The following is a 27,419-nucleotide window of genomic DNA, read 5'->3' as shown; positions in this document are numbered from 1 at the left end:
ACTGCACTGTCTCAGACATATATATTGTTTCCACTTTAAATATTGCTTCCATTTTAAATACATAGTGGCCTGCTTAATGCCACCCTCTTGCCTGAATTAAATTTATTGGAATGCAGTTGTATTTTCAGATGGATATAATATCTTGCACATAAGCAAAACAGAGGTCATTACACAAAATTAGGGCTCATGGGATTGGGGGTAATATATTAGCATGGACGGTTAATGGATGGAAGACAGAGAGTCGGAATAAACTGATCATTTTCGGGTTGGCAGGCTGAAACTAGTGGGGTAGCTCAAGGATCCGTGTTTGGTTCTCAGCTATTTACAATTTATATCAATGGCTTAAATGAGGGGACCAAGTGTAATGTACCCAGGTTTGCTGACAATGCAAAGCTAGGTGGGAAGGTAAGCTGCGAGAGGGATACAAACAAGCTGCAAAGGAATATAGAAAGGTAAGTGAGTGGGCAAGAACATGTGACAGATGGAATATAATGTGGGGCACTGTGAATTTATCCACTTTGGAAGGCAAAATAGAAAAGCAGAATAGTTTTTAAATGATGAGAGACTGGGAAATGTTGATATTCAGAGGAACCTGTGTGACCTCCTACATGAATCACAGAAAGTTAACATGCAGGCACAACAAGCATTAGGAAAGAAAATGTTATGTTAGAGTTTATTACAAAGGGAGTGGAGTATAAGATTGAAGATGTTTTGTGTGACGGAAGCCACGGCTGCCAAATGTAAACATTAATTTCGTCATATGGAACACTATTTGAACTGTTACTGAACCTTGAACATAACTTGTTTAAAAGAGACCATAGAGCAGTGGCTGAAAACATGGTTGCACATTTGCATTCTGAGAGACAGTTTCCTAGAGAGACAATGGGAGTGCTCCCTGATTCAATTAGCCAGATGGGTTTTGTCAATAGGGATGATCAAAAGACATTGAGAGTCATTATCTGTGTAAGAGCCAGCATTCCACTGCTCCCCCCCCCCCCCCCCCCTGCAACTGAGTGTGTCTGGTAAGCTTTGAAGAATCAACAAACTTCACAGGCATTGCCATTTCAAACAAAGAGCTAGTCACTAACCTGCTGGCCAACCTGGGAAATAACTGAATTGTGCTCACAGTAAAGTTTTGAGTCAGACTGCTTTTGAAGACCAAAGAGAAGCAAGGTATCTCTCTCTCTCTGTCTCTCTCTCTCATGCAAAGTTACAGGGATCCACGGAAGTAACTTAAGCCTCAAGACAGAAGACCCCTGCAGCCTTCTGGTACCAGTGAAACAAGTTAAAGTGTGCCATCTTTTTTTTTTTTGCATTTATTTCATTTCATCTTAGTTTGTTCAGTTTGCTTACCCACTGTTTTTTTTCAGGTTTGCACTTGCTGCTGTTCAATATTCAGTGTATTAATACCTAATCTGTACTAATGCTTTGTCTTTCAACACACCATTAACATATTGTTTGCCTTTGCTCCGTGACCTTTTGGTCAGCTATGTGGCCTTGTCCAATCTAGACCTCCTTTGTTATCTCTTGCCCCACCCCCACCTCACTTGCTTATAACCTGTGACTTTGTAATATTTGTCAGTTCCGAAGAAGGGTCACTGACCCGAAACGTTAACTCTGCTTCTCTTTTCACAGATGCTGCCAGACCTGCTGAGTGGTTCCAGCATTTCTTGTTTTTATTTCAGATTTCCAGCATCCGCAGTATTTTGCTTTTATTTAAGTTAAAGTGTGCTCTGGGCCCCAATGAGAACTGCAAGACTTAACTTCAATCGTCTTTATCCAACCCAAAACCAGTAACCGAATTCCATCTACTCGTTCAAATCTTCCTCCTTTAATTCTTTCTCCTCCTCTGTCTATTTGTGTGTGTGTTTATCATGTATGCATGCTAGCATGGTTGCGTCACGTATTTTTAGTAGTTTTAACTGAGTTAGAGTTTAAGGTTAATAAACCTACACCTTTCTTGTTTAAACCTAAGAAAACCTGTCTGGTTGATTCATTTACAATTACAATTCGAGAGCAGTGAGCAAGGACTCACTGAGGGGTAGCTAAAAAAGCACTGTGTTTTAAAAGTTAAACCCTGTTATGGCCAAACCAGGAAAGGGCTGAGAGAGGAGCCTAACACCCCTTCCTCACACTTGCCACAATGTATAGGGCCTTGGTGAGACCATTTTGGTCTCCTTACCTAAGGAAGGTTATACTTGCCCTGGAGGGAGTGCGACAAAAGTGAACTGGACTGATTTCTGGGACGAGGGAATTTTCCTGAGGGGAGAGATTACATAGACTAAGTTCGATATTTCCTAGAATTTAGAAGAATGAGAGGTGATCTCATTGAAACATAGGGCTGGATTTTAAGGAGCCCTTGAAGTGGCGGAGGGGCCTGAAGATGGCCCCAGATAAGTCCTGCCACAGACCTCAAGGCCAGCAGGGTCTGGCCGATCTTCCCAGCAGTGGCAAGGTACTGTGGGTGGCCTTCCCACCACTGGGTGATGGGACTATAATTTGAATATTTAAATCAATTAAAACAATTAATTTAAATCAATATATATCGCACCCTGATGTCCCACTGTGATCTTCGGCCTGGTGGCCAGCACTCCTGTGCCTTCGGATCGCCGTCCGGGGAAACGAGGCGCAACACTAGTGGGGAGGGGGGAGGAGGCAAGTTTCTCAGTGGTTGGGAAATGGGGTCAGGTTAACGTCATGGGTGTAGGGGATGGTGGGAAAGGTTGTAGTTTAAAGTTTATGCAGTTTGGGTGGGGGAGGGAGGTCAAATGGTAAAGTTAAGTATTTTGGGGGAAGGGCAAATAATTAATTTAATTGTTATTGGGGGGATGGGAGAGGGGCAAAAGAGATGTATCTATTTAATTTCATTAAATCTCTCTTTAAATATTTAAATTTGCTGGTAGGGCTAACAGCCCTTTAAAAATGGCGTCAGCGCTTGAGCACAGGCAGCTTATGCCATAACCGGGAACGGATAGCTCGCCCCCTCCACGTGATCGGGGTGGGGGGGGAGGTGGTGCTTGCAGCCAAGCCCGGCTATTTAAATGAGCCGTCGTGCTTGGAATCGTGGCAGCTCTTTGGCGTGCGGCCTGCTTTTCTTTGGCGACGGGCTTATATAAAGTTCTTAAAGTGCTTGATAGAGTTGATGCTAGGATGTTTCCCCTGGCTGCGGAGTCTAGAACTAGGGATCACAGTCTCAGAATAAGGGATTGGCCTTTTAGAACTGGGATAAGGAGAAATTTCTTTTCTTAAAGGGTTGTGGATCTTTGGAATTCTCTATCCCCAGAGGGCTGTGGATGCTCAGTTGTCAAATATATTCAAGACTGAGATGAATAGATATTTGGATACTAATTGAATTAAGGAATATGGGGATAGTGCAGGAAGGTGGAGTTGGGAGAAGATCAGCCATGATCGTATTGAATAACACAGTAGGCTCGAAGGGCCGAATGGCCTACTCATGTTCCTATTATATTATGTTCTTAATTTGCTGACTGCATATTACTAGTAACTAGACTGTAGTTGAGGTAGAGTTCCTTATAATAATTTTCCTGATGAATTCTGAAATGGTTCCAGAGAACAGATGTTCATGTGCATGTTTAACCCTGCTGGAATATATTAACAATTGGGGGCAAGATTGGGAAGGATTACATGCAGACTGGCATCTGGAGCAGTTGGGGATTCCTTTGTCGTAGCAATGATCATTGTCAGTGCAGTAGCATGGTGTTATTTTGGGGAATCCTGAAGATATTTTTGAATCAGAGAAGGAAGCAATGGGACTTTGACTCACTATGTCGATGCTGTGTGTAACAGATGGTCAGAGAGAGCTTAAGGAAATAGCATTTTGGTTATTTGGGCTAATTTGTGCAGTAACAGGCATCCCTTTCAGTGGAGCAGCATAGTTCTAAGCTGGAGGCATTCTAATCGAGAATCAGCCACATTTGTAAAAGTTCATGAACTGTAGTTTTGGCAGCAGTTTCAGGTGGTAGGAGGAGTTTCTAGAGCTTCGTATGGAAACTAGAGTTCCTGACTTTGGCAGTCCCAGTTATTAATCATTGACCTTTTCTTTTGTGAACTTAATTGGACAGAAGTGGAACTTGTTTCTCATGCTGTTTCTGAGGTTGGTAACAATGATGCTGTGAAATTTTACAAGCGACTAAAGCATTTGAGGTTGGAGTTTTTGAGTTATATTGCCCGATTTTAGGCATGAAGTATCGGAAATGGGACAGATATCTATTCAGCAAGAATTCCCACCTATTTTTTGCCTGCCTGATTCATCGTCATCACTTCTGCTGGAGACATGCTCAATTTAAATTGGCAAGGATTTAAATGATGTGGAAATAGCATAGTAATGTCATACGCCCCATTTTCTTTCATTGCTGTCTCAATTTCACCGAGACTTAATCAAAACTGTACAAGACAGACATCCAATATTACGATCTAAAAGGTAGAAATGGATTTAAAGAGCTTAGAAGTTATAGTGGAAGACTTTAGAGAAACCTTATTTCTTAAATAAATCATTTTACTTTATTAAATAAAAACAGAAAATACTGGAAATACTCACCAGGTCAGGTAGATAGAGAAACAAAGTTAACGTTCCATGTCATGGACCTTTAATTAGAACTGGCACAGGTTAGAGATGAAACAGGCTTCAGGCACATACAGAGATGTGGAAATTTGGGTGGAAGGGAGGAAAGAACAAAAGGAAAGGTCTGTGATAGGAGTGATCAGATAATAAAAGGGCTGATGGGGTCAGGCAAAGGAGATGTGATGTGAAGAAACAGAAAAGGGTCTATATTGTTTTCATGCCTTTTTTGTCGTGTTTCTACTACTTGTTCACTTACCTTAGTGCATGTGGCTGTGGAGCTGACATCCCCATCCCCCCCTTATATTTTACAGGAAGGAAAAAGGGGTATCAGAGAAGAGTTAGGCTTCTCAGGTGTAACCATAAGCATATCGCACCCACTCACCGGAATGTACAGACGACAGACCTAAGCAGTCTACCTCCAATTATCCCAGGACCAAAGGCTGTACTTTTTATTGGAAACCTTTGCAGAGTTATACCACGTATTACAATCTGCAGAGCTTTTCCACCCTAGGTGTCACTCTGTCTGTGAAAAAAGAAAGACTTGCATTTATATAGCAACTTTCACAACCACAGATGTCTCAAAGTGCTTTGCAGCCAATGAGATACATTTATTTTGAAGTGTAGTTATTGTTGTAATGCAGGAAATGCAACAGCCAGTATGCGCACAAGTTTGTAAAGATCACAAGACTGGTACTGGTGAAGAAGGAAATTGGGCCCATCTTAATTCATCCATTCCGACAGATCTTAAAGTCCCCCCCCCCACCAAACCCCACCCCCCATTTCAGCATCCAGTTGTTTCTTAAAAGATTTGAGAGGTTTTGTCACTGCTATTCTTCCTGAAAATGTATCCATATTTGTGATTATTCTTTGTATAAAGTTCCAGATACCAGTCTGGTCACACTCTTGCTATTTGACTTAAAGTAATAATCTGGGTTTACCATTCCATTACATCTTATGTACATCTACAACATCACTTCTCAGATTCCTCCTTTCCAGGTTAGAAAGGTCAAGTTTCTCCAACACGTCCCTCATAACACAAATTCTTGATATCTGGGGTCACCCTGTGGCTCTTCTCTGCACTGTCTCCAACACTTGAATGTCTTCCTGGTGTCCTGACAACCCAGAATTGAATGCAGTGCTATCTGACCAGAACACCATACAGCTTAGGCACAATGTCCTTTTACTTGCATTCAACTGTTCTATTTTCTTGAACAAAGAGCACAATATCAATACTGCAGATGCTGGAAATCTGAAACAAAAACAGAAAATACTAGAAACACTGAGCTGGCTTTGTTCATTTTCGTTGATTGCTCAGTTTATTAAGTGTCCAAGGTCTCTTTTGGCAATTATCATTAGTTAATGAGGTTAATCACGCATCTGTTAAATTATCAGCTGTCATTGCTTAAACAGAAGACACCACTACAGGGTATCATTGCCCCAACTAAAAATAGTAAGATCAGGGATAATTATACAAAACATACTATATGGTGCTAACTAGACATGAAAGCATTCAGTGAGCTAGCAGGCAATGAATGGACTGAATCTGCTCCTGTGTCTTTGCTTGCAGAGGCTTGAATCCAACAACCATGCCAATTCAAGTGAGACAGTTCAAAGGCTTTGGGAGCCAGCAAAAAAGTAGATTGTACAGTGTATTAGGCATCTAACTCCTAATCAAATGAGGGGGCCAGCTCCCATCCCCTGTCATAATGTGACTGGAGAACCAAGAGGTCAAGGACTGACTTTTGGAGGCAACTGATATTTGCACTATTGAAAGGGTGATGGGATGCTACTGTGCAAAGGAGCTATTAATGACTGAGAGATACTGGGACAAAGAAAGGTAGTTATATAGCCAGGTTGGGTCAGAATCAAGGGGCTGAATGTTCAGGTCCCGCCAGGGCAGAATGGAGGCGGGTGGCGGTCGAAAATACCGGCGCCGGCCAGCCTACTGATTTCCAGCCGCTGTTCCTGGCGCCAGCCATTTTCACCAGGGCGGGTGGAGGGCAGGCCCTTGAGTCTGTCCGATCCATGATTAAGGCCAATTAAGTAGGTTGAAGACTCAGTAAGAGCTCATAAAGGGGGATATTATGATTTTCACAGGGACACACGGGCTGCAAGTGTTTTCTGGGGCAGAGCAGCTGAATGGAGATGGGCACAGAGTGGGAAGGCAGTCATGGCCAACCCAGGGAATTAGCTGGGCCCATGAAAGGGTGAATAGCACAGAGGGTGACTCAGCCATTGGGAGGCAGGTGACATCGGGTCAGCACAGGTTGAAGGGACAGTGATTGGGCACTGCAGGGAGTCATCACCCTCCTGCATTATGGGGGCATAAGAGCAGAGGGAAAGGCTGCCAAGAACAATTAGGAGGCCACCTGAGCACAAGGAAGACAACAGCTGGAAATGGGGGCACAGATTTTAGACCCAGTGGCAATGAGGAGCAACATTCTCCATAGGAAGTGCAGTGTGCCAGGCATCAGGAGGGCAGGGGAGAGAGGGACAAGTGGCAGGAAGGACACGGAAGCCGTACCCTCAGCATAGGATCTACTGGCATAGACGGAGCTACCTGGAGATGACCGAGAACCAGTGCCTCAGGAGTGTGCTACTCTCCAGGCAGATGGTCACAGACAACTGTGCCCTCGTCACTGAAGACTTCATACCTCATAGCAGTGCTCGCCATTCCCTGCCAGTAACCAGCTCGCCATTCCCTGCCAGTAACCATTCAAGTCACTGTGGCCTTGAACATCTTCACTTCTGGCTCCTTCCAAGGATCAGGTGTGGACCTTTGTGACAGCACACCAATGCATGTCGCAGGTCACTGATGTCCTATTTGTCGGAGCTGGATAGATCCTTCCATTCCAGACAAATGGGGCCTCCCAGGCACAGAGGGCATTGGATTTCGCCACCATCACTGGACTTCCCCAGGTGCAGGGCATCATCAATTGCACCCTGTCGCCATTAAGGCACCCAGCGATCGCCCAATCAGATTCATCAACAGGGAGGGCTTTCACTCCTTCAACATTCAGCTGGTCTGCAACCACAACAACAGCTTCCTTAGTGTGCGTACTTGCTTTCCTGGCAGCTGCCACGACTCCTTCATCCTCTACCAGTCCAGGCTGTTGCAGATCTTCACTCCAACCCCCAAATTCTGTGGATGGATTCTAGGGGACATCAGATATCCCTTGAGGAGATGGCTACCCACCCCTCTAAGACAGCTCCAGACAGGGGCACGGAGATAATACAACCAAAGCCATCTGCTCACCAGACCACCACATTAAGCTTCTGAAGATGCTGTTCTGGTGCCTGGATTGATCGGGTGGGGCCCTGCTCCACTGCTGCAAGGGTCAGACTCATTGTGATGGTCTGCTGTGCTCTCCATAAAATGGCCTTCCAGAGAGGTGTGACCTGGAGGACGGTGAAGACCTGGAAGGATACAGCTCATCAGAGGAGGAGGAAGAGAAGGCAGAGGGGGAGCATGCAGAACACTGGTGTGTTCTGGCTGTACAGGGAAGTGGCTGGGCACAGCACGGGTCTCAAAGGTCTCATCAGGATGCCATGAATGTCAGTGATCTTCTTATTCAGGAACATTTCAACTGAGCCCCTCTGACCTAGGATGTGCGGCCTGGTATGGAACTCACTGCAAGCTGCCTGTGCTTCCACTTCCACTGAGGATGCAGCCTGGAACATGTAAACTCTTACCACCAATGAAAGATGAACATCTGCCCAAACATTTTGCTGTCACTGTTGAGGAACCCTTGATCTCCTTCACCACCTCATACCTCTTTTCTCACCATCAGCAAAAGGAGTCTCACAAGGGTGGCTTCAAGTTTCATTATTTACATGCTGCTCAGAAAGGAAAAGAATGCACCGTTACAGGAAGAAGACAACCCAGTGACCCACTGAGTGCTGCTCCTCGCGACATGGTGACCTCCACTCTCGGCCACTTCTATGCGTGCTCCCCTTGTGACCTCGGAGGAGCCTACTCACTTGTCTCGGCTTACGGTTCAGATACACGTGGCAGTTGTCCTCGGCTTGGAGGTGCCCATGGGGGCCTCTTCAGAAGCTGCTGCCCCTGCATCATTGCAGAGGCACTCTCCGTCACTTGGCCCTGCTGCACAGATACTCCCTCTGTCAGAGTGGTGAAGGAGGCCGTAGATGATAATGATGCTCCATGAGCGGTGGCACCTCAGCCTCCTCAGTGACATCCTCAGCCCTTGGCTGGCCCTCTAGCTGGAGCGGAGCACCAACTGGGACGCAACTAGCATCCCTCCAAACATCTATGTGCCGCCATCACCGCTGACCACTCCAGGCTACATAGTGTGGTATGTATCCTGTGGACGTCAGTGCACAGTTCTTGTATGCACTCCAAGTGCTGCTGCATATGGCTATCCATGAGGTTGGCCATTCTGTCAATGGTGGAGCTCATGCGCTCAGAGCCCTGAGTCATTGTGGCACACATGAGCTGAATGGACTCCTCCATTTTCAGCCAATGACCCCACACTGTCTCAGGGAACTTTGACGTGGGAGCACATCTGCTGCTGCTGGTCTAGGTAGCGCCTCCTTTTCTAGTGACACCTGAGGCCTTGCATCTGCGCTCAACTGAGCAGGGCTTTGTTTTTCCTCTCTCCTCTGAAGGGAACTGCTCACAGCTGTCTCTGCCTCTGGCATCTCCTCTTGTGTGTCGTGTTGCTCACCCAGTGCCACCCTTATCTAAACTTGTGGGAGGACCCATCAAAGTGAGTGTATCTGTGGTGGTGGATGGTGCACTTGTAAGGAGTGATAGTGCTTCGTCAGAGGTTTGATGGTCCTCTTGGGCCGGTGGTGGGGAGGGAGAAGGTTTCCTTGGGTCAAAGTCTTCACCTGTGGGAGACACAAGAGATCCTGAGAGCTAGCCTAGGCAAGCAGATGCCTCTGCAGTATGGCAGCTTTCCAATGCAACTCAGTATTCAGCATGTGTCAGACGGGATGGAATGCAATGCACCCCCTTAAAGAGCGCATTGCTCTCTCTGATCACCATCTCAATCATGAGTGTATGTGAACAGATACTTTCATTACTTGTAGGATTAGACTTGCCATTCAGCAGTGTGTGTTGAAGGTGCTATGTAGCTCACATCTTTCAGAAGGAATTAGTGTGTTTAAACCTTTTGAACAAGTATTATTTTTGTTGGAAACTTGATAAACCCATAGATAGGCAGCAGTTTATCATGGTTCACCAGGATCAGATTCCCGGTCTTATGAGCAGATCATTGCCTAGTGGGAATTGATTCCTTCTGCTCTTACCTAAAGAAATGCTGTAAGACCTTAACAAAAATGAAAAAAGAAAATAGTCTGTGAGATCAAACTAGGTTGAACAATGGTTTGAATGCTCATTCATATACCACAAAGAACAATTGCATTTTATTTTAAATCCAAGCCAGTTGTTTTAATTTAAAACATGTTGTATTTTGTTTTCCAAATGTCAAATGGCTCTGTAGTTCCTTTATGTAGAGAATCTAATACTAGTGTTCTGATCCATATATTTCACAAGTTTAAAATAAAATGATCTTGTAAAATCCTTGTACAAAGCATTAACTTTTATTGAGCTGAACAGCACTGCTGATACTGTAGAATCATTATTTTCACAAGTCATTTACAACATGGCAAAATCAGTGATTGCTCACGAGATATTTAAACACTCCATTTTTGTGAAAATCAAAAATACTACATGTAACTACAGTTTTTCTCTTTAAAAATACTGAATTACAAAAATGAAATGCTGTATGGAAAGCTACACATTCATCACTAGATTCATATATTATATGATATTTAATTCAACAATAGTCCACAGTGCTTTCTCAAGGAATGAATGTATCAGTTTGAATGCAAGGTGTCGTAATGTAACAACGATTATCTAGAAAACATGTATAGTACTATTTAAGCATGAAGTACCATTATACTCCAAAATATGAAGAAAAGATTCTATTTACAAGCTACTTGCATCTCTTTACACATTTGATTAGATGATCAGTCATACTACTTTCATTAAAATGTTTCTTAGATAGAAGTTTAGGAATAAATTTACACACTTCACCTTTTACATCTGTTGTGACATTGGGTTGCATAGAATACAGTCGTGCAAAATTATAGGTATGTTTTTATAGCAAAGCGCAAGCCCAGCTTGTTCCAGATGTCAGTAGTATTTTAGCTTGTGTGGTTAGGGTTTCAGTGATACATGTGCAGAGATGGAACATCTTTTATTAGTGGAACTAATGTTCTTTATAGTGTCTGCTTCATTACGATACCGCCATAGGAAGGAAATGAGATGATTTACTTTCTTTCTTTGTCCTTTTGCCTCTAATGGTTACTCCTTTCTGGTTCAAGGCAACAAACATTTGCTGCCCATTATGTGTCCACTTTGCTGAAGCGTACGTATTGTAATTATTTTCCTCTATAAGCTCTCTAAAATTGCAGTCTTCATTGCAGGTTTTCTGTGAAAACATTGTAAAAAAAAAAAGTGTAACTTATTATTGCAGAAAAATTAGCTGGCATTATTTACAATTGATGATAAATATTCACAAGTTATCCTTCAATCATGTATTTTTTCCATTACTTTGATAATACAAGTATCTCCAGCTAAATTCTGGGGGTGATTTTGACCCTACCTGTGTATTGGAAATCTGGCAGGTAGGCAGTTAAAATCCCCTGATTTACTCACCTGCCTTGAAGCTGGCAGGATCCCGCTGTTTCAACCTGCTCTCCTGAGCAACCCGCAAGGACACCCACCCAAAGCTAGTGGGATCTTTCTTTACATATGCATGGCAGGTCCCAATGATGTAATTGGGATCCAACTGAAATTTTAACTCGGTTCCATGTGGGGAAGCCTGTACAACTTTCCCACAGGCCAACCTGGGATAGAAGAGGTTCAGCACCTTAAGATGCTGGAAAAAGTTAAGGGTTTTCCTTTCCTTTGTGGGTCCAGGAGGAGCAGTAATATTCCTCCACGCACCACAAGGAAACCATAGGCCTCTCATGATGATTAGATATGAATGAAAGGAGGAGTTTACATGCTTTGGTCACCCCCACCATGAGGTTAGTGCATTGTTTAGACAACGTACACAATCGTTGCAATTGTAATCTCTATTTTTCCAACTAGCAAAAGCAATTGTAATACTGTCTTTCTTCCCTGCTGTGTATAAGTCCAGAATGAAATTAATCAAATGGTTGCCATGATGTAAAAAAGTAAAAGAACTTACTAGATGGTTTGTATACACAGAAGCAACCTGTGTTTGATGACTTTTTTTTCAAACATTGAACAGCTCCCCGAGCCAAGATCAGGGTCACTGCGCAACAGCACTAAACAACAGTTTGAAGCATGTTATACCAGAAAGACATCTGTGGACCAGATACACAGTGTAATCCTCATACTTTCACCAAACATTGTTTAGTTTGGTTGCTAAGAGAGATTGAAGTGTTTCAGGACTATACTTGCCTTTGCACTAGATCTTCAGAACACATGATCTGTTTCCTCTTAAATCACACACAATTTTCTGAATATTACTCTTGATATAAGTAACAGGGCAATAAATGAGAAAAATAATAGATTTATTAGATTTTAGTATTCTTTGATCAAAAGATTAAGGGGGAGAAATTTGTTCACTTAGCTGCGCAGACTTGTGTCAATTCCCTGGGGCAAGCAGTGCTGCAGGTCGCTACATGCACAGCCCTTGTGGTGTTCTTCAGTGATATCAATGAAGAACATGTAGTGGCCGCAGCACTGCTTGCCCCTGGGGAATCAATGTAGATCTTCATAGTACCACTGGTAGCGGCACTATGCGAATGAATTTCTCCCTCTAATTAGTTAACCACAAACTAAATTTCCCATCTTCTTCCTTAGTGACTGGATTCCTCATTTTGAATTTGTTGTCTAAAACCTATGTTGGCATACTTACCTCTTTACTGAATTATGTAAAGATTATTATCAATAACCTAGTCAGCATCTGTTAAGTTGTTTATGTGTACAAAAACATTTGGATTCCTGTACCATTCTCAATTAGCTGCATTGTGTCTTGTCTCCTCCGGTCAAAATTAATTAAAGATGTTCATGCTGGAACGCAAAAGAAATGCCTCATATATGGAATGGAAATCTGGAAAAAGGTAATGTGATTCTGGTTGGAAAAAATTAAAAGAGACAGACATCCTAAATGGTTCTTCAATTAATAGGCAGGTTTTATCTTTCTCCTTGGTGCATGGTGTGAAGTGTCATTCAAAGCGTAAGGAATTCTAAGGCTAACAGTCACTGATTTAAATTTATGAAAATTGCCCCTTTTGAGGATAACAGCCTCAAAAGGAAGTCAATTAACTTACCACCAGTTAACACCAAAGCTCTTGCTGCCCTCATTATTACAAGGGCCTACCAATGTGTGGCCAAAACAGCCACCTGTTTCTGCCAATAGGCCTCTTTAAATATCCAAATTGGGGACCTATGATATGCATAGAACTCCAATTGCCATTTTAAGACAGAACTGGTCGGAGTGTACTCTGTGTACTCTGACCAGTTTTACTGGTAAAACAGCTGAAGAGGCCATCCAGCTTTAGAGAAGCACCCCAGCTGCAGTACAAAGCAAGTAACTGGGAGAGTGCTTCAGCAAGAAGGCACCCTTTCAGTCAATTTTTAAAAACTTTAATAAAAAAAATACAAAAAGCAGTCAGTCCACCACATTTTGGTGGGAGGGGGTGGGAGGGAGCCCCGGGTGGGAGGGAGCCCCTCTACAGGACAGTTTGTAGCTGTATCCCCACCCAGGCAGGCAGGGAGTGCCTGTAGGCCTACCTGGAGCACAGGCAAGCCAGCCTGCTGCTGGGCGCTGCCTCCAGGCAGTTGATCTGTCCCTGTCGCGTCAGAAAACTGGTCTAATTGCCTGCCTTCCTAATGGGGGCAGGGAGAGGGGTGGCCTTGCCAGGCCCCAAACCCGCGTTGGCCTCGTAATTTTCGGGCCCCATCCACCTCAGTTCCCACTGTTGGCGGGGCCCAAAAGTTCAGCCCATGATCTCACCAAGGCCCTATATAATTGTAACAAGAATTCTTTACACTTATTTGCCAATCCCTTTGTAATAAAGGCTAACATACAATTTGCTCTCCTAATTGTTTGCAGTACCTGCATGTTAACCTTTTGTGATTCGTGTACAAGGAGTGTGTTCCATCTGAATACGGCACAGTGGCGCAGTGGTTAGCACCGCAGCCTCACAGCTCCAGCGACCCGGGTTCAATTCTGGGTACTGCCTGTGTGGAGTTTGCAAGTTCTCCCTGTGTCTGCGTGGGTTTTCTCTGGGTGCTCCGGTTTCCTCCCACATGCCAAAGACTTGCAGGTTGATAGGTAAATTGGCCATTATAAATTGCCCCTAGTATAGGTAGGTGGTAGGGAAATATAGGGACATTGGGATGTGGTAGGATTTTGGAATTAATGTAGGATTAGTATAAATGGGTGGTTGATGGTCGGCACAGATTCGGTGGGCCGAAGGGCCTGTTTCAGTGCTGTATCTCTAAACTAAACTAAACTAAACCAACATTTCCCAGTCTCTCACCATTTAAAAAAATTCCGCTTTTCTGAATTTTTCCTTTCAAAGTGTATAATTAACACTTGCACACATTATATTCCATCTGCCCATGTTCTTGCCCACTAACTTAACCTTTCTATATCTCTTTGCAGCCTCTTTGCATTATCCACACAGCTTACTTTCCCACCTAACTTTGTATTATCAGTAAACTTGGATGCTTTCCAGTTTGTCCCTAATAATACTATCTTTAGGAATTCCAAGAAATTTAATGCCGAAGAATCATTAACATGTTGTATATCTGAAACTAAATAAGCACGATGTTCTGTGTAAGGGCTTACCTTGCTATATAATTTTCCAGATTTGCTCATTGCTAAGAAATAGTCGCTTTCTACACCTCTGATCGCAACCACTCCAACGGCCACAGTTCTGATTTCCAGAACACCTGTAACAGATTACAATGCCATCTTTAACCAATTCACACATATCACTTTAAATTATTAATTATTGAAAAAAGACAATTCTAGTTACTGTTAATCAGTGTCAGCTTGTAGGTTTTGGTTGAAAGTTATTACGTGGCTAAGATATCTTAAAAAACCATCAACAGACACAATTCCACATATGTGTGGCAGATTTTTTATTTCCAGAGCAAAACATAATTATGGCCTATATATCCACATTTGTTTCTGGACTATATATTTGTAGTATGGTCGATAAAATATAGTTTGAACCATAAGCCTTCTACATTTTGTTCTCGAAGAACGCTAATAAGCATATCTTATGATCTGTAGACACCTCTGACCTGACCGTGTCACATAAAGTTCCATGGAAATGTAGCAGCTTCACCTAGTATAACCAGAAATAATGATGTGTTATGGACATGGTGCAGGCAACCGCACTTTTTAAAAAAACTAAAATGTTGGTACCCTAGATGAAACACACCCATGTTGTAAATATTGTGATTCATCTTACTCAGAAAATACATATTGTGAATTACAGAAATAAATTAGTGGAATAATTTGAGTTGTGATTGTGAAGGATGTGTTGTGATTGCTATTAAAATGTAATCCAGTGCATTCATTTAAAGAATACACTTTGCAAACTATGAAATAAATGATCTATAGGTCAGCCTATGGGCTGAAATGTGGGTTTTAAATTTTTTTAATGATACACTCTTAATTAACTGAAAACAAGATTACTTCAAAAGTTTCATTATTTAAAATGACATTAGAATATTAATTTGACATTTCTCATAATTCATTTGAGTCCAGTATGAGTGTAAATTCTACTGTAGAATCAATGCAGATTTTTTTTATAAATCAGGATATGAATATGAATTAAAAACAGCACTCTGGCTATGTGGGCTGCATTTTATATATACTGCAGCTTGTCATACTTAAAATATGTAATATCATTACTGTTAAAGGATCAATGGGTAAGGTGTTAAATTTTAGTAACCCTTGAGTTAATATTATTCCGTATCAACTACTATAATCATAAGTGATTAAGTTTGATTTTGTTCAGTGCTTTTCTATTTTTTATTATTACTGAGATCGTAACTGTCAAATTCTTTTGGTAAAATTTTAGCATGCTATTCTTAACACGATTATCAACTTCATGTCAATGGTGTTGGAAACGGGAAGATTTTTTCAACTATGGCAGCTAGTGTTAGAATCAAATTCTCCCAGACTAGATATGGTATGGGCTAATGGAAGAGCTCACATCCCTTCTACTCTTCCACATACCTTAACCCAACTTCAGAAAAGGACCTTTTGTGCACCTGTGCAAATGTTCCATTTACATGACCATTCACCTTTGTCACCTTTTGTAATGAGATTGCCAAATTATGGACAGCTGTCTGTTTTAAACATGCTTGAAAGAGAGAGAAAATTCAACCTACTAATCTGCATTTGATTCAAATCCATGTCTAATACAATGCATTGCCAATCCATGTCCTGCATAAAATGACTGATTGATTTTTTTCAGTCTTTCTTTTCAGAGTCTTTCTCTGTTTCACCTGTTTCTTGGAATAAAAAATAGGGACAAAAGGGTTTAATAGTTTGGGGCTATATCCAGCACTCCAAGGGTATCTGAAATACGTCCAATGCTATATTGGTCTGGATGATATTCAGAGATCCTGGCAGCGATCTTATACAGCCTCTTGTTGTTAGGCCCCTTGCATATGCTAACGAGGGGCCTAATTCCTGTTGACGACCACACTCCAAAACTGGTCAGAAACCGAATGGAGCATGTGCCGGGCATTCTCCGTTCAGTTTATTGGTCAGTGCTTCTGTGGCCTAACCTTAAAGGGACCAATGGAAGCCATGAACCAAATTTTTAGTTTTTAAACTTACCTTCATGTAGAGTCAAGAATTTGCTTTTTCATGTTTAAGCCTGAATCCCCTTGTTCTGTTATCATACAACAATAACTTATATGTATATGTCTTTAACGTAATAAAATGTCCCAGTGCTTCATCGGAGCATTATTATACAAAATATGACACAGGGATAGGCACTGACATGTTGCACCATGGAGATTTAACAAAATTATTAACTCAGCCTGGGACATAGGCCAATTAATTCTGCATATAAAGTGTATTTATCCAATCTAATGCCATCAAAGCACAGTCCGATGTAAAATGCATTTCTCCCTATAAAGTAGCTAAGCATGCAAACCTCAATGGAGAGCATCACAACTCTATTAGCTAGCTAGCAAGCAAAATAGTATGTAATGCCAATGCAAATTACTTTTGTTGACAGAATAGAGCTAGCTACACCATGTCACGGGGCGGTAGATGGACCTTATCGGATGACCTCTGTGGATTCACACTGTGTCAGGAATGCAAAGTCATCCAATAAACCATGAAACTCAAGGAGAGGATTGTTATTATGGTTATTGAGGTGAGGCAGTAGAAAAAATGAGAAATAAGAAGATGGACCATTTCTCACACTACTGTCCTCACAAGACAATTTAACCCGAGATGGTCAATGTTTGTGCAACTTCTCCACCTGCTTGTAATATGTGTCTGAAGACAGGGCAGCTAACAAAAGGGCAGTGATCTCCAAATCAGGACAATTTTATAGGATGGAGTAGATGGTACTTTAGAAGAGTCATGTAAACAAAAAAGCAGAGTGGGACAGGAAGGAACAGAGAGATTAACAGGAGATAGCCAAGACTAGTTTATTCATCTTGACAGGCTGTTAAACTAGGTCCTGGATTCTAAAGTACAGAAACAACAGAAAAAACCATGGACAAAATGTCATTTGCTCAGCAAAGTTAGTGACAAAATTAGATAGATACAATTACAAATAAAGAGCACCCTTCAGTTCCACCAAGAAAGCGATTCTCTTAAGTTCACTTCTGTCTATATCTCAGTCTATCACTGTCGATTCTGATTCAGCTATAACAAGTATTAACAAAAAACTTTTCTGCAATAAGTTAAGCGGTTGCTACTGCGTGTATTATTCATTTTCAAAATGTTTAGGCACAGTGGCGCAGTGGTTAGCACCGCAGCCTCACAGCTCCAGCGACCCGGGTTCGACTCTGGGTACTGCCTGTGTGGAGTTTGCAAGTTCTCCCTGTGACTGCGTGGGTTTCGGCCGGGTGCTCCGGTTTTCTCCCACAGCCAAAGACTTGCAGGTTGATAGGTAAATTGGCCATTGTAAATTGCCCCTAGTATAGGTAGGTGGTAGGGGAATTGAGGGAAGATGGGAATGTGGTAGGAATATGGGATTAATGTAGGATTAGTATAAATGGGTGGTTGATACTCGGTGGGCCGAAGGGCCTGTTTCAGTGCTGTATCTCTAAAATAAAATTTTAAAAAAGTATCTGTAAGATTGCACTCCAAACTAAACAATTTATGTCCAAGCCAAATCTCTTACCTGTTAGCAAAGGTGCATTTTTAAGTAATGTAATTATATGTTTCTATGAATACACGATTAATGGGAAAATACTGAGAGGTGTAGAGGAAGTGAGGGACCTTGGAGTAAATGTCCACAGATCCCTGAAGGTAGCAGGACAGGTCGATAAGGGGGTTAAGAAGGCATATGGAATCCTTTTCTTTATTAGCTGAGGTACAGAATACAAGAGCAGGGAGATCATGCTGGAACTGTATAAATCATTGGTTAAGCCACAACTTGAGTACTGTGTGCAGTTCTGGTCAACTCATTACAGAAATGATGTAATTGCACTAGAGAGGGTACAGAGGAGATTTACGAGGATGTTGCCGGGACTGGAAAAATGCAGCTACGAGGAAAGATTGGATAGGCTGGGGTTGTTCTCCTTGGAATAGAGAAGGCTGAGGGGAGATCTGATTGAAATATACAAAATTTTGAGGAGCCTGGATACAGTGGAGGTGAAGGGCCTGTTTACCTTAGCAGAGAGGTCAGTGACTAAGGGACATAGATTTAAAGTGCTTGGTAGAACGATTACAGGGGAGATGAGGAAATGTTTTTTCACCCAGAGGGTGGTGGGGGTCTGAAATTCACTGTCTGAAAGGGTTGTTGAGGCAGAAACCCTCAACTCATTCAAAAAAAGTCTGGATTTGCACCTTAAGTGCCGTAATCTGCAGAGCTACGGACCAAATGCTGGAAAGTGGGATTAGAATGGGTGGATTGTTTCTCGGCCAGCTTAGGCATGATGAGCCAAGTAACCTCTTTCTGTGCCATACACCTTCTATGATTCTATGATACAGACAACTTTCAAATGACATTGGCCACTCAGGTTATCTGCCCTCAAACTGGATAGTAAATTATGCACATTGCAGTTACTGATCTTTGACATACTAGTAAAACTTGTCCTTTAATCCAATTCGCAGCAAAGAAAAATTAGTTAATGACTGTTTCTAACATGTAATTGAAACATAATACATTTTTACTATGTCTTCTCCAACAATTTATAAAACTGTAAATTCAGCATGGATTTTGTTGAGAATCATAGACAGGTCATAGTTTAAAGTTTATTAAAGCTATCCATTACATTATATTTAGTAACTATTGTATGTGGGTCAGCAGCATCCTATTTTTGCCACTATCACAGACCCCCATTACAATGTACTCGTGTATTCATGAGGAACTTACAGTGCTGACTTCCTTGGATTTTCTTGCCTGTTTCCCCATCAATACAAGTTCTGGCACAATGTGATTCCAAATGGATAGCAGCGGAATTGCGACATTTACATAAAAGTAAAAGTATGGCAACTTTCAACATGTCGCTGAGCTTGTGGCCTAAGTGAAAGTAATGTGTGTCAGAGCATAGAAATCAAGACATTCCCTAAGCGACCCTTGCTGTTTTAAAATGAGCTAACATAATCCCAAGCCTTAAACTCATGTTTTAAAATAACCTAGCTGCTAGGTTAAAGGTTTGGAGCAGGGGTGTCCAACCTTTTCTCATGGTGGTGAGTGGGGGGGGGCACATTACAATTTTTGTCTTACATAGGGGGCCAGTGAGACAATTTTGGAAAGACAAAGGCATTAATCATTTATCTTAGTATTAATCAAAACAACAACAAATTTGCATTTTTGTGCAGAAGCTTTAAATGAGAAGACTAATTTATTGACTATCTTTCTCATCACTGTGTTGGACATTGATTTAGTGAGATACCTAGCATTTTTTGCTTGCACAAGTAGTCAATGTCTGCCCACACACTTCTTGTAGTGATGCGGAGTATTTCGGATAGATGTCCATCTGTCAGGAGTGATCTTGATCTCTCTCCCTCCTCTATGTGTGTGTGTGTTTGTGTTTCTTTCCCTCTGTCTCTCTCTCTCCCCCTCCCGCTCTGTGTCCCCCCTCTCTGTGTTCCCCCTTTCTGCATCGTTCCCCCCATCTCTGTGTCATCCCCCCCTCTCTCTGTCCCACCCATCCTCCCTCCTTCTCTGTCCCCCCACTCTCTGTCCCCCCACTATCCCCCTCTGTCTCTCTATCCCCCTCTCTTTGTTCCCCCTCTGTCTCTCTCTCTCTCTCTCTCCACTCTCCCCCGCTCTCTCTTTCTCCCCTCTCTTTCTTCCCTCTCTTATTCTTCCCCCTCTGTCTGTCTCTTTCTCCCCCCTCTCTCTCTTTCTGCCCACTGTGTGTATCTCTCTCTCTCTATCCATCTCCCCCCTCTCTCTTGTCCCTCTCTGTGTCCCTCCCTCTTTCTCTCTGTCCCTCTGTTCCCGCACCCCCGACTGTTGCAGAGGGTGGGAACTGTCAGCAGAGCAGTGTCCTGGTTAGCCAACTTGAAAAAAAAATTGCAACTGTCAGTTTCACAGCTGACAGGTGCTGAGAGCAGGTCGAATAACAGCTTCCGAACATTGGACAGATTCGTGGTTTTCCAGCGGGCTTTAAAAGAAACAGAACCTGCCGGAAAACCATGAATCTGTCCACAGTTTGGAAGCTACTGTTCGACCTGCTCTCAGCACCTGTCAGCTGTGAAACTGACAGTTGCAATTTTTTTTCAAGATCTGTCTGCTCGGAAAGAAGAAGCCAATGGGAAATTTCTCATCCCTGAAATTACCAGTCACAGACCTCAAAATTTTTTACTACGTACACTGGTGTCCATGTACGAACACGCTGCCAATCCCTGGTATGACACCGAGCTACAAATGGAGATATGAAGTCAGATGTCCAAAAGCTTGATTTATTTTTTAGTAGTGTCTTAAAGAAGGAAAACGAGGTGGAGAGGTGTAGGGAGGGTATTCCAGAGCTTGGGGCCTAGGCAACTGGAGGTGCCGCCATGATTGATGAAGTGATTAAAATCAGGGATGCACAAGAGGCCAGAATTAGAGGACCGCAGATATCTTGCAGGCTTATGGGGCTGGAGGAGACTACAGAGATAGGGAGGGGCGAGGCCATGGAGGAATTTGAAAACAAGGATGAGAATTTTAAAATCAAGACATTGCTTGACTGGGAACCAAATTAGGTCAGCTAGCACAGGGGCGATAGCTGATCATAGTTTAATTTGAAGTGATATTCCAGATTAACCTTTCTCATACCACTTACTATCCTCTATATGATCGGCTTTCAGTTGCTTCTTTTCTAGGTTTAAAATGTGAAGTCTTTCATATCTTTCCTTATAAACTCAGACCCCTGCAATTTAGGCTGGAATTTAACACTTGCCAGACGGGAGCCGTCCACTGACTGAAAAATCAATGATGATCCCGCCTCCACCGGGCCTGGGCATCCACACCAGATTTTACACTCCCCAGGCCCTTAATTGGTCTTAGGCGGGACTTCCACCTCATTGAGGTAGGAAGTCCCACCTAATGGAGCTGCCAGACAATCAGTAGGCCAGCAGCTCTTAGTCCCAGCAGCACTACCAGGAGCAGTGGTCACTGCAACCCAGCTCCAAGATGAAGAGGAAGGATGGCTCTGGAAAAGAGGGGCTTCGCCAGGCTTGATTGGTCAGGCCCAGGTGAGGCAAGTGGGGTCAATTGGGGGGGGGGTGGGGGTGGTGTTGGGCATTGGCGGTAGTTGGGGCATCGGGAGCGACCTTCCGTCGGGGGCCCCCCCCCCAGGCCATCAGAAGGCCGCTACTTCTACCAGGCGGCTTTTCTAAATCCTGGGCCGCCCGCCTGCCAACGGTAAAATCACTGTGGTGGGGGGCAGAGGCCCTCAAGTGGCCTTGATTGGCCTGGGTGGGCGTGCTGTTTCTCGCTGCCCTGTTTAAAATGGAGGCGGGAGTGGGTCGGGGAGAGCCCCTCAGCCTCCCACTCCATTTTATGCTCCCCTCCCCACCCCCCAACACCCTCCCAGCCACCAGTCTGCTCTTTGCGGGGGGGGGGGGGGGGGCGTAAAATTGCGGCCTTAGTGTCAGCCTTGTGGTTCTTCTCTGCCTCCAGGACCTGCATATCTCCTGTATCTCTCAGCAACCAGAACTTGCCACAGATGGGGTCTAACCAGACCTCTGTACAGTTTGATTATGATTTCATCTTCATCAGTTTAACATTTTGTCAATTTTGTTGCTTTGCACAGGTTGAGGCTTCCAAGATTTGTAGGTCTCTTTCAATTTTTTTCCTTTCTTTGTACAGCATTTTACATTTGTTTGTATCAAATGTTATCTACCATTGTTTCACCCACATATTTTAACCAACTGATTTTGTAATTTCTGAGTTGCCTCCTCCAATTCTATTGCACCATTCACTTTGATATTGTCTGCAAATTTGACCAATTTACATTGAGTTTCTAAATCCAAATCATTGATGTAAATTAGAAACAGTAGTTGTCCCAGCACAGAGCGCTGGGGCATCCTATCAAGTAACCCTTATCCTTGCATGAATTCTTTAATGGTACTATTGTTTTCAACCCTTCAACCAATCTCTCATCCATTTCTAAATTTTGCCCAAATCCTCACAGTTTTGAATATAACTAGTAGCCTTTTGTGTAGAACTTTATCAAATGCCATTTGGAAATCTAAGTACACAATGTTTAGAGTTTTAATTCATTTTTGTAAGACTCAGTTATTCAAAATGAGCAAATTGTGAGAAATTATTTATTTATTGTGGGAATATCACTACCATCATATGTTTACAAAGATTAACTATCTAGTTCCAAAATAATTGTAGAATGCTTCCTTCATTACAGAAATAATAATGAACTTCTTTTGTATTGTGTTATTGATAGGATAATCACTATATCCCTGTCAGCAACACGCTGGGTAGATTGCTAAGTCTTTAATGAAGGCCTCATTAAGATTTCACTTTCTAAATTAGCTTTCAAGTTTAGTTAACTGAATCTCTGTGCTTCAAGTTTCATAGCCTTAAGACAGTGTGACTGGACTGTTGTCCATACACCCCCTGTAGAAGATTATTAATAGAATCCTCGATCTCCCTTCTGACTGCTACCATACTTTTGCTCTGGTCTCTGTGTGTTTTCTCACCATCTGTAACCATCTCTTTCATTTTGCCAGACAACAGCACAAGATAATTCTCTCTTCCATCCTCTAAACAATAAATGTAGAAGAGATCATTGTGGTGTATCCAGCTGGCTCTAGAGTTTAAAGAAACTCACACCATAGTCTTTAATTTCTATTGAACCTCCACAAATTCAACTAGGTCATTATATTATGTCATAATTAGAATATTCCAATATAGTCTTAATGATCATGTACAGAAAACAATGTTACCAGAAGTTTAAGAAAGATGCCTAACAAAATGTGGTTGATGACCAATGTGTGACTATTAAACTGTGATCAAAAATAGACTATTTTAAGTTTTTGCCTGATCTTGTACTAAATTTGGAATACTGTATCAGCATAAAATGCCCTTATGGAAGCTCACTGTACTAAAATTATTAATGACCCTTCTTATTTGCCTGCAACATTGGCTCAAAAACTCATTGCCTGCAGTTCTCCATGACAATTGCAATAGGCATCAGAATTTAGAAATGTAATGCAGTACATGATAAGGCAGCTTACTACGCAAAAGGTTTATACCAATTTTGGTCTCCATATGCTTGAATAAAGCAAATCATTTCCTTATTTACTGGCTTGTTAAACTTCAGTTTCAGATGTTATGGACTGTTTCCAGTCAACTAGCAGCTGTAAAATCCAAGGAAAAGTTAATATAGTAATAATATGCATTTGTAGTCAGGACTTTTAAGAGCGTGGGATATCTGCTATGAAATACCAGAAATGTTTTACTACTATTAGAATAATACATTTAAAGACAAAACCTAAGTTTCATGTTTCAATGATCAGAAAAATACTAAACCAATTAAAATGGTAGTGAAGGTTAATTGTAAAGCAAGGATCATTTGTTCTTCTAGTTCAATTCTTTTAATTATGTAAGAAATATATAATTTGTATTATGTATTAATACATGTTACGACCAGGTGAGAAAGGTGTCTAGGGGTCACTTTCAGCCTTCACCTGGTCTTACCGTAACAGGGTTTAATTTTAAACACACCATGTTTTTAGCTCCCCCTTGGTGAATCCTTGTTCACTGCTTTCCAATTATAAGGCAAAGGCAAACCAGCACAAACAGGCTTTCTTAGGTTTAAAGAAGAAAAGTTAAAATTTATTAAATTTAAACTCTAATTCAGTTAACACCTATGGATACACGACGTGCCTACGCTAGCATGCCTACATGATACACACATGCAAATAGAGACAGAAAAGAGCAGAAGAAAAATAAAGTGGAAAAGTTTGAGGCAATATCTGAAGAGTTTTTGTTACAGTTCTTCGAGATCACTGTAGAGTCCTTGATAGGTAGATCTTGCTTTGCGTTGGGGCCCAGTACTCTTCTTAAACCTTGTCCACTGTAAGAGACTTTTCTCTCTTGGGGTTCATGTGTTTTCAGTGGATTCAGAGGCTTGTGAGAAAGAGATGGGAGCAGGCAGACAGGAGAAGCTGTGGCAAGCCAGCCAAGAAAGATCTTCTCAGTCCAGGAGCATTCTGCTTTCTGCCCAAACTGTTTGTACAAATTCAAAAAACACCTGCCCAACAGGTTAGTCATATGACTGGCTGGTTTGACCATGTCCGTTTGTGTATTCAGCCATCTTAGCAGTCAACCTGGAATGCGATCTCCCTCACCTTCAACGTCTGGTGATCAAAAGTCCATTGTGGGTTGAATGTGTCAGGGAATGGCTGCTTTGTCCTTCCAAACTCTGTTTGTTAAGATGCAAATGTCTTTTCCAGCCATGGCTGATCTGTTTAACAAGTCCTTTCTTCACTCCAGTAACAGTTTAAAATCAATGTTCATGACAAAATTAATGTGCCTCATTCTTGGCAGATGGGGGCCTAGCATGACAATACAACATAATTTTTAAGTACTTGCCAATAAACTGGAAGTGTATTCTGGATCCTTCAGAATACACAAATAAACCAGGACTCATAATTTTACTGAACAAATATATGGGGCAGGATTTTTACTGCAGGCTTCTGAACCCCCACTGTCAGGCTCACGTGGGGATCAGAAGTCCGCACTATGTAAGAAACAGTCACTCACTTGTGATTTTCCCTGAGTTGGACAATTAGTGTTCAGAGGGTGACATTTAAAGATGACAGGCGGGGTCTCAAAGCTTGAGGGCCAATCACAGACCTTCCAGCTTGAAAGCAGCAGCAGGATGCCATAGTAGTTAAGTGAGGGAGTGGATGCCCCACAATGGAGTAGGCCTCTCTCCAACATTTTCATATTTTAAAATAAAAAATGGTCTTTGTAGCCGGGCCACCATTTGGTGGTGGGTGGGGGTGTGGGGAGTCCCTCCACACGGTGGCCTGCCACTGCTGCTGCACCATGCAGGCAGGGAGGGCCTCTAAGCCTGCCTCGAGTGCTGCTCCCTGCCCAACCCCGGTCTGCCACTCGGAGCCTGGCTTCAGGCAGCTAAATTGTCCCGCGCTCCCTGTGGTGACCTGGAGGCCAAATGGAAAATCCCAGTTGGTCTCCTTTAATAGGTCTTAAGTGGCTGCTAACGAACTCAATTGGCCCTGACACCACCACCCCCTCCTCCCCCCCACCCCCATCCCACCTCCAGGAAAATGACCCTAGGGCAAGATGGAGCTATTCTTAGTGCCCACCCACCTCCGTTCCCAACCCTGATGGGGAGTAAAAATCCTCCCTGTGATGTTTGGTCAATTACTTCAAATGCCCACATTCGGTGCATTCTCTGAAGTGTGAAGATTGAAAAATGTGACATTATACAAGTAAGTGATTCTCAAACTATTAATACTCCCAGAAAAAATGAAGGTCAAAAATACATCCTAAAAATCAACTGATTAGGATTCAAATTTGAAAAAAACAAATTACACAGCTTTCCTTATACAGGTGTTTAGGGTTATCTTTTAGTTTATTGGGAATTACTTAAATGCTCGTGGCAGTTGGTATATCCCTTTGTTAGCTTGAAGGAATGAATATGTTCTGTAGAGGAGGCGGTATACAAAATATATGCTTGAACTTTTGAGTGGTGAAATTGCAAATTCCATTATTCCTCACTGTGTACTTTGCAACACAAAAAGAACACTGCCCTTGGCACTTCAGATCTGTAAATAACAACTTATAATTCTATAGTGCTGATTACTTTCAGAGATGACCTGGAGCACTTTACAGGACAGTGGATAATTGGTGGACACTGAGTAAGGGGAAAGGAAGTGGAAGATAATCCGGAGGAGGAAAAACAGTCAAAGACAATGGCCTTGATGACAGCAGGGGTGGTAGCAAGGTGGTGATGCTGATGGAAAGAGTCCAAGACTGCTGATGACAGAGTGGAGAGGGAAGAAAATGAGAAGTAGGCTGGTGTTGGAAGGACGGAGGGATGGCACCTTGGAAAAATTTGAAAGTGAGGACAAGAATTGTAAGATTGTGCCATGGGGCACAGAAAGCCATTACAGAGCTTGGGAGGACAAGACTGATGAGGATGCAGGCCTTAGTGTGAGTGAGGACATGGGCCACAATATTTTGAAGATTATGAATGAAACAGGTGGGAGAAAACATTGGAGAACTGGATAAAATATATGTTTGAACTAGGACTTCAATGTGACCAAAATTGTCATCTAACAGGACATATAATAGACTTGCTTTTTTAACAATACTAGGTATAGAATGATATTGTTGATCACGTATTGAAATCTTACTAGGCTCACTGTCACCAGATTGTTGCAAACTAATTATTGTAAAAAGACTGAATTTTCACAGGGATCCAAGTAAATTGTTTTTAACATTTTTCTTTACACTTGAAGTTGGTCTACAGTGATTTAAAGGAAAATTAATTAGAAGAACATGTTTTAAAAATATCGGTCAAGTCATTAAATCTGCTGACAAGAATGCCACTATTGTTGTTTGGTGAACTGAACTCTATCTTGCAGATGCTGAACTTCAACTCTCTGACACCTTTTTCTACCTCCCTCTGGACCATTATCCCACCATGAAACATCAAGCCATCATTTTCCAGGCTGTCACTGACATCATCTCCTCTGAAAATCTTCCGTCCACGGCCTCCAACCTCATAGTCCCCCAAGATCCACAAACAGGGCTGCCCTGGTAGACCCATCATTTTAGCCTGTTCTTGCCGTACAGAACTGATTTTGTTCTATCTCAACTCTTTTTCCTCCCCTTGTCCAGTCTCTTCCCATCTATATCTGCAACTCTTCCAATGCTCTCCGCACTTTAACAGTCTCCTGTTTCCTGCCCTCAAACAACTCCTTTTCACTATGTATACCTCCAATCCCTCACCATCCTGCATCCAGGACAGCCTGAAGGCTTTCTGATTCTTCTTTGAATAGAGGCTCTACCAGTGCCCATCCACCACCACTGTCATTCTCCTAGCTGAACGTTCTTACATTGAACAACTTCTTCTTTGACTCCACTCACTTCCTCCAAATGAAAGGTGTTGCTCTGGGGACCT

The 27,419-nt window shown here is 42.4% G+C and overlaps 2 protein-coding genes across 5 annotated transcripts in view; one reads left to right on the top strand and one right to left on the bottom strand.

Annotated features, from left to right (window-relative positions):
* LOC137352461 (protein FAM227B-like) overlaps positions 1–27,419 on the top strand; it is a 221,295-nt gene that overhangs the window by 94,122 nt on the left and 99,754 nt on the right. The gene's annotated exons all lie outside the window — the stretch shown is intronic.
* Positions 10,849–27,419, bottom strand: part of fgf7 (fibroblast growth factor 7) — a 61,535-nt gene continuing 44,964 nt past the window's right edge. Inside the window, exons 2-3 of the mRNA XM_068017947.1 lie at positions 14,446–14,549; positions 10,849–11,043 (exon numbers count right to left, since the gene is read on the bottom strand). Of these exons, the coding sequence (XP_067874048.1) occupies positions 10,849–11,043; positions 14,446–14,549 (299 nt within the window). The remainder of the gene's footprint in view (positions 11,044–14,445; positions 14,550–27,419) is intronic.

The sequence above is a fragment of the Heterodontus francisci genome, chromosome 38 (assembly GCF_036365525.1).
Source record: "Heterodontus francisci isolate sHetFra1 chromosome 38, sHetFra1.hap1, whole genome shotgun sequence".
Classification (NCBI taxonomy): domain Eukaryota; kingdom Metazoa; phylum Chordata; class Chondrichthyes; order Heterodontiformes; family Heterodontidae; genus Heterodontus; species Heterodontus francisci.
This window is presented reverse-complemented; position numbering and strand designations above follow the sequence as displayed.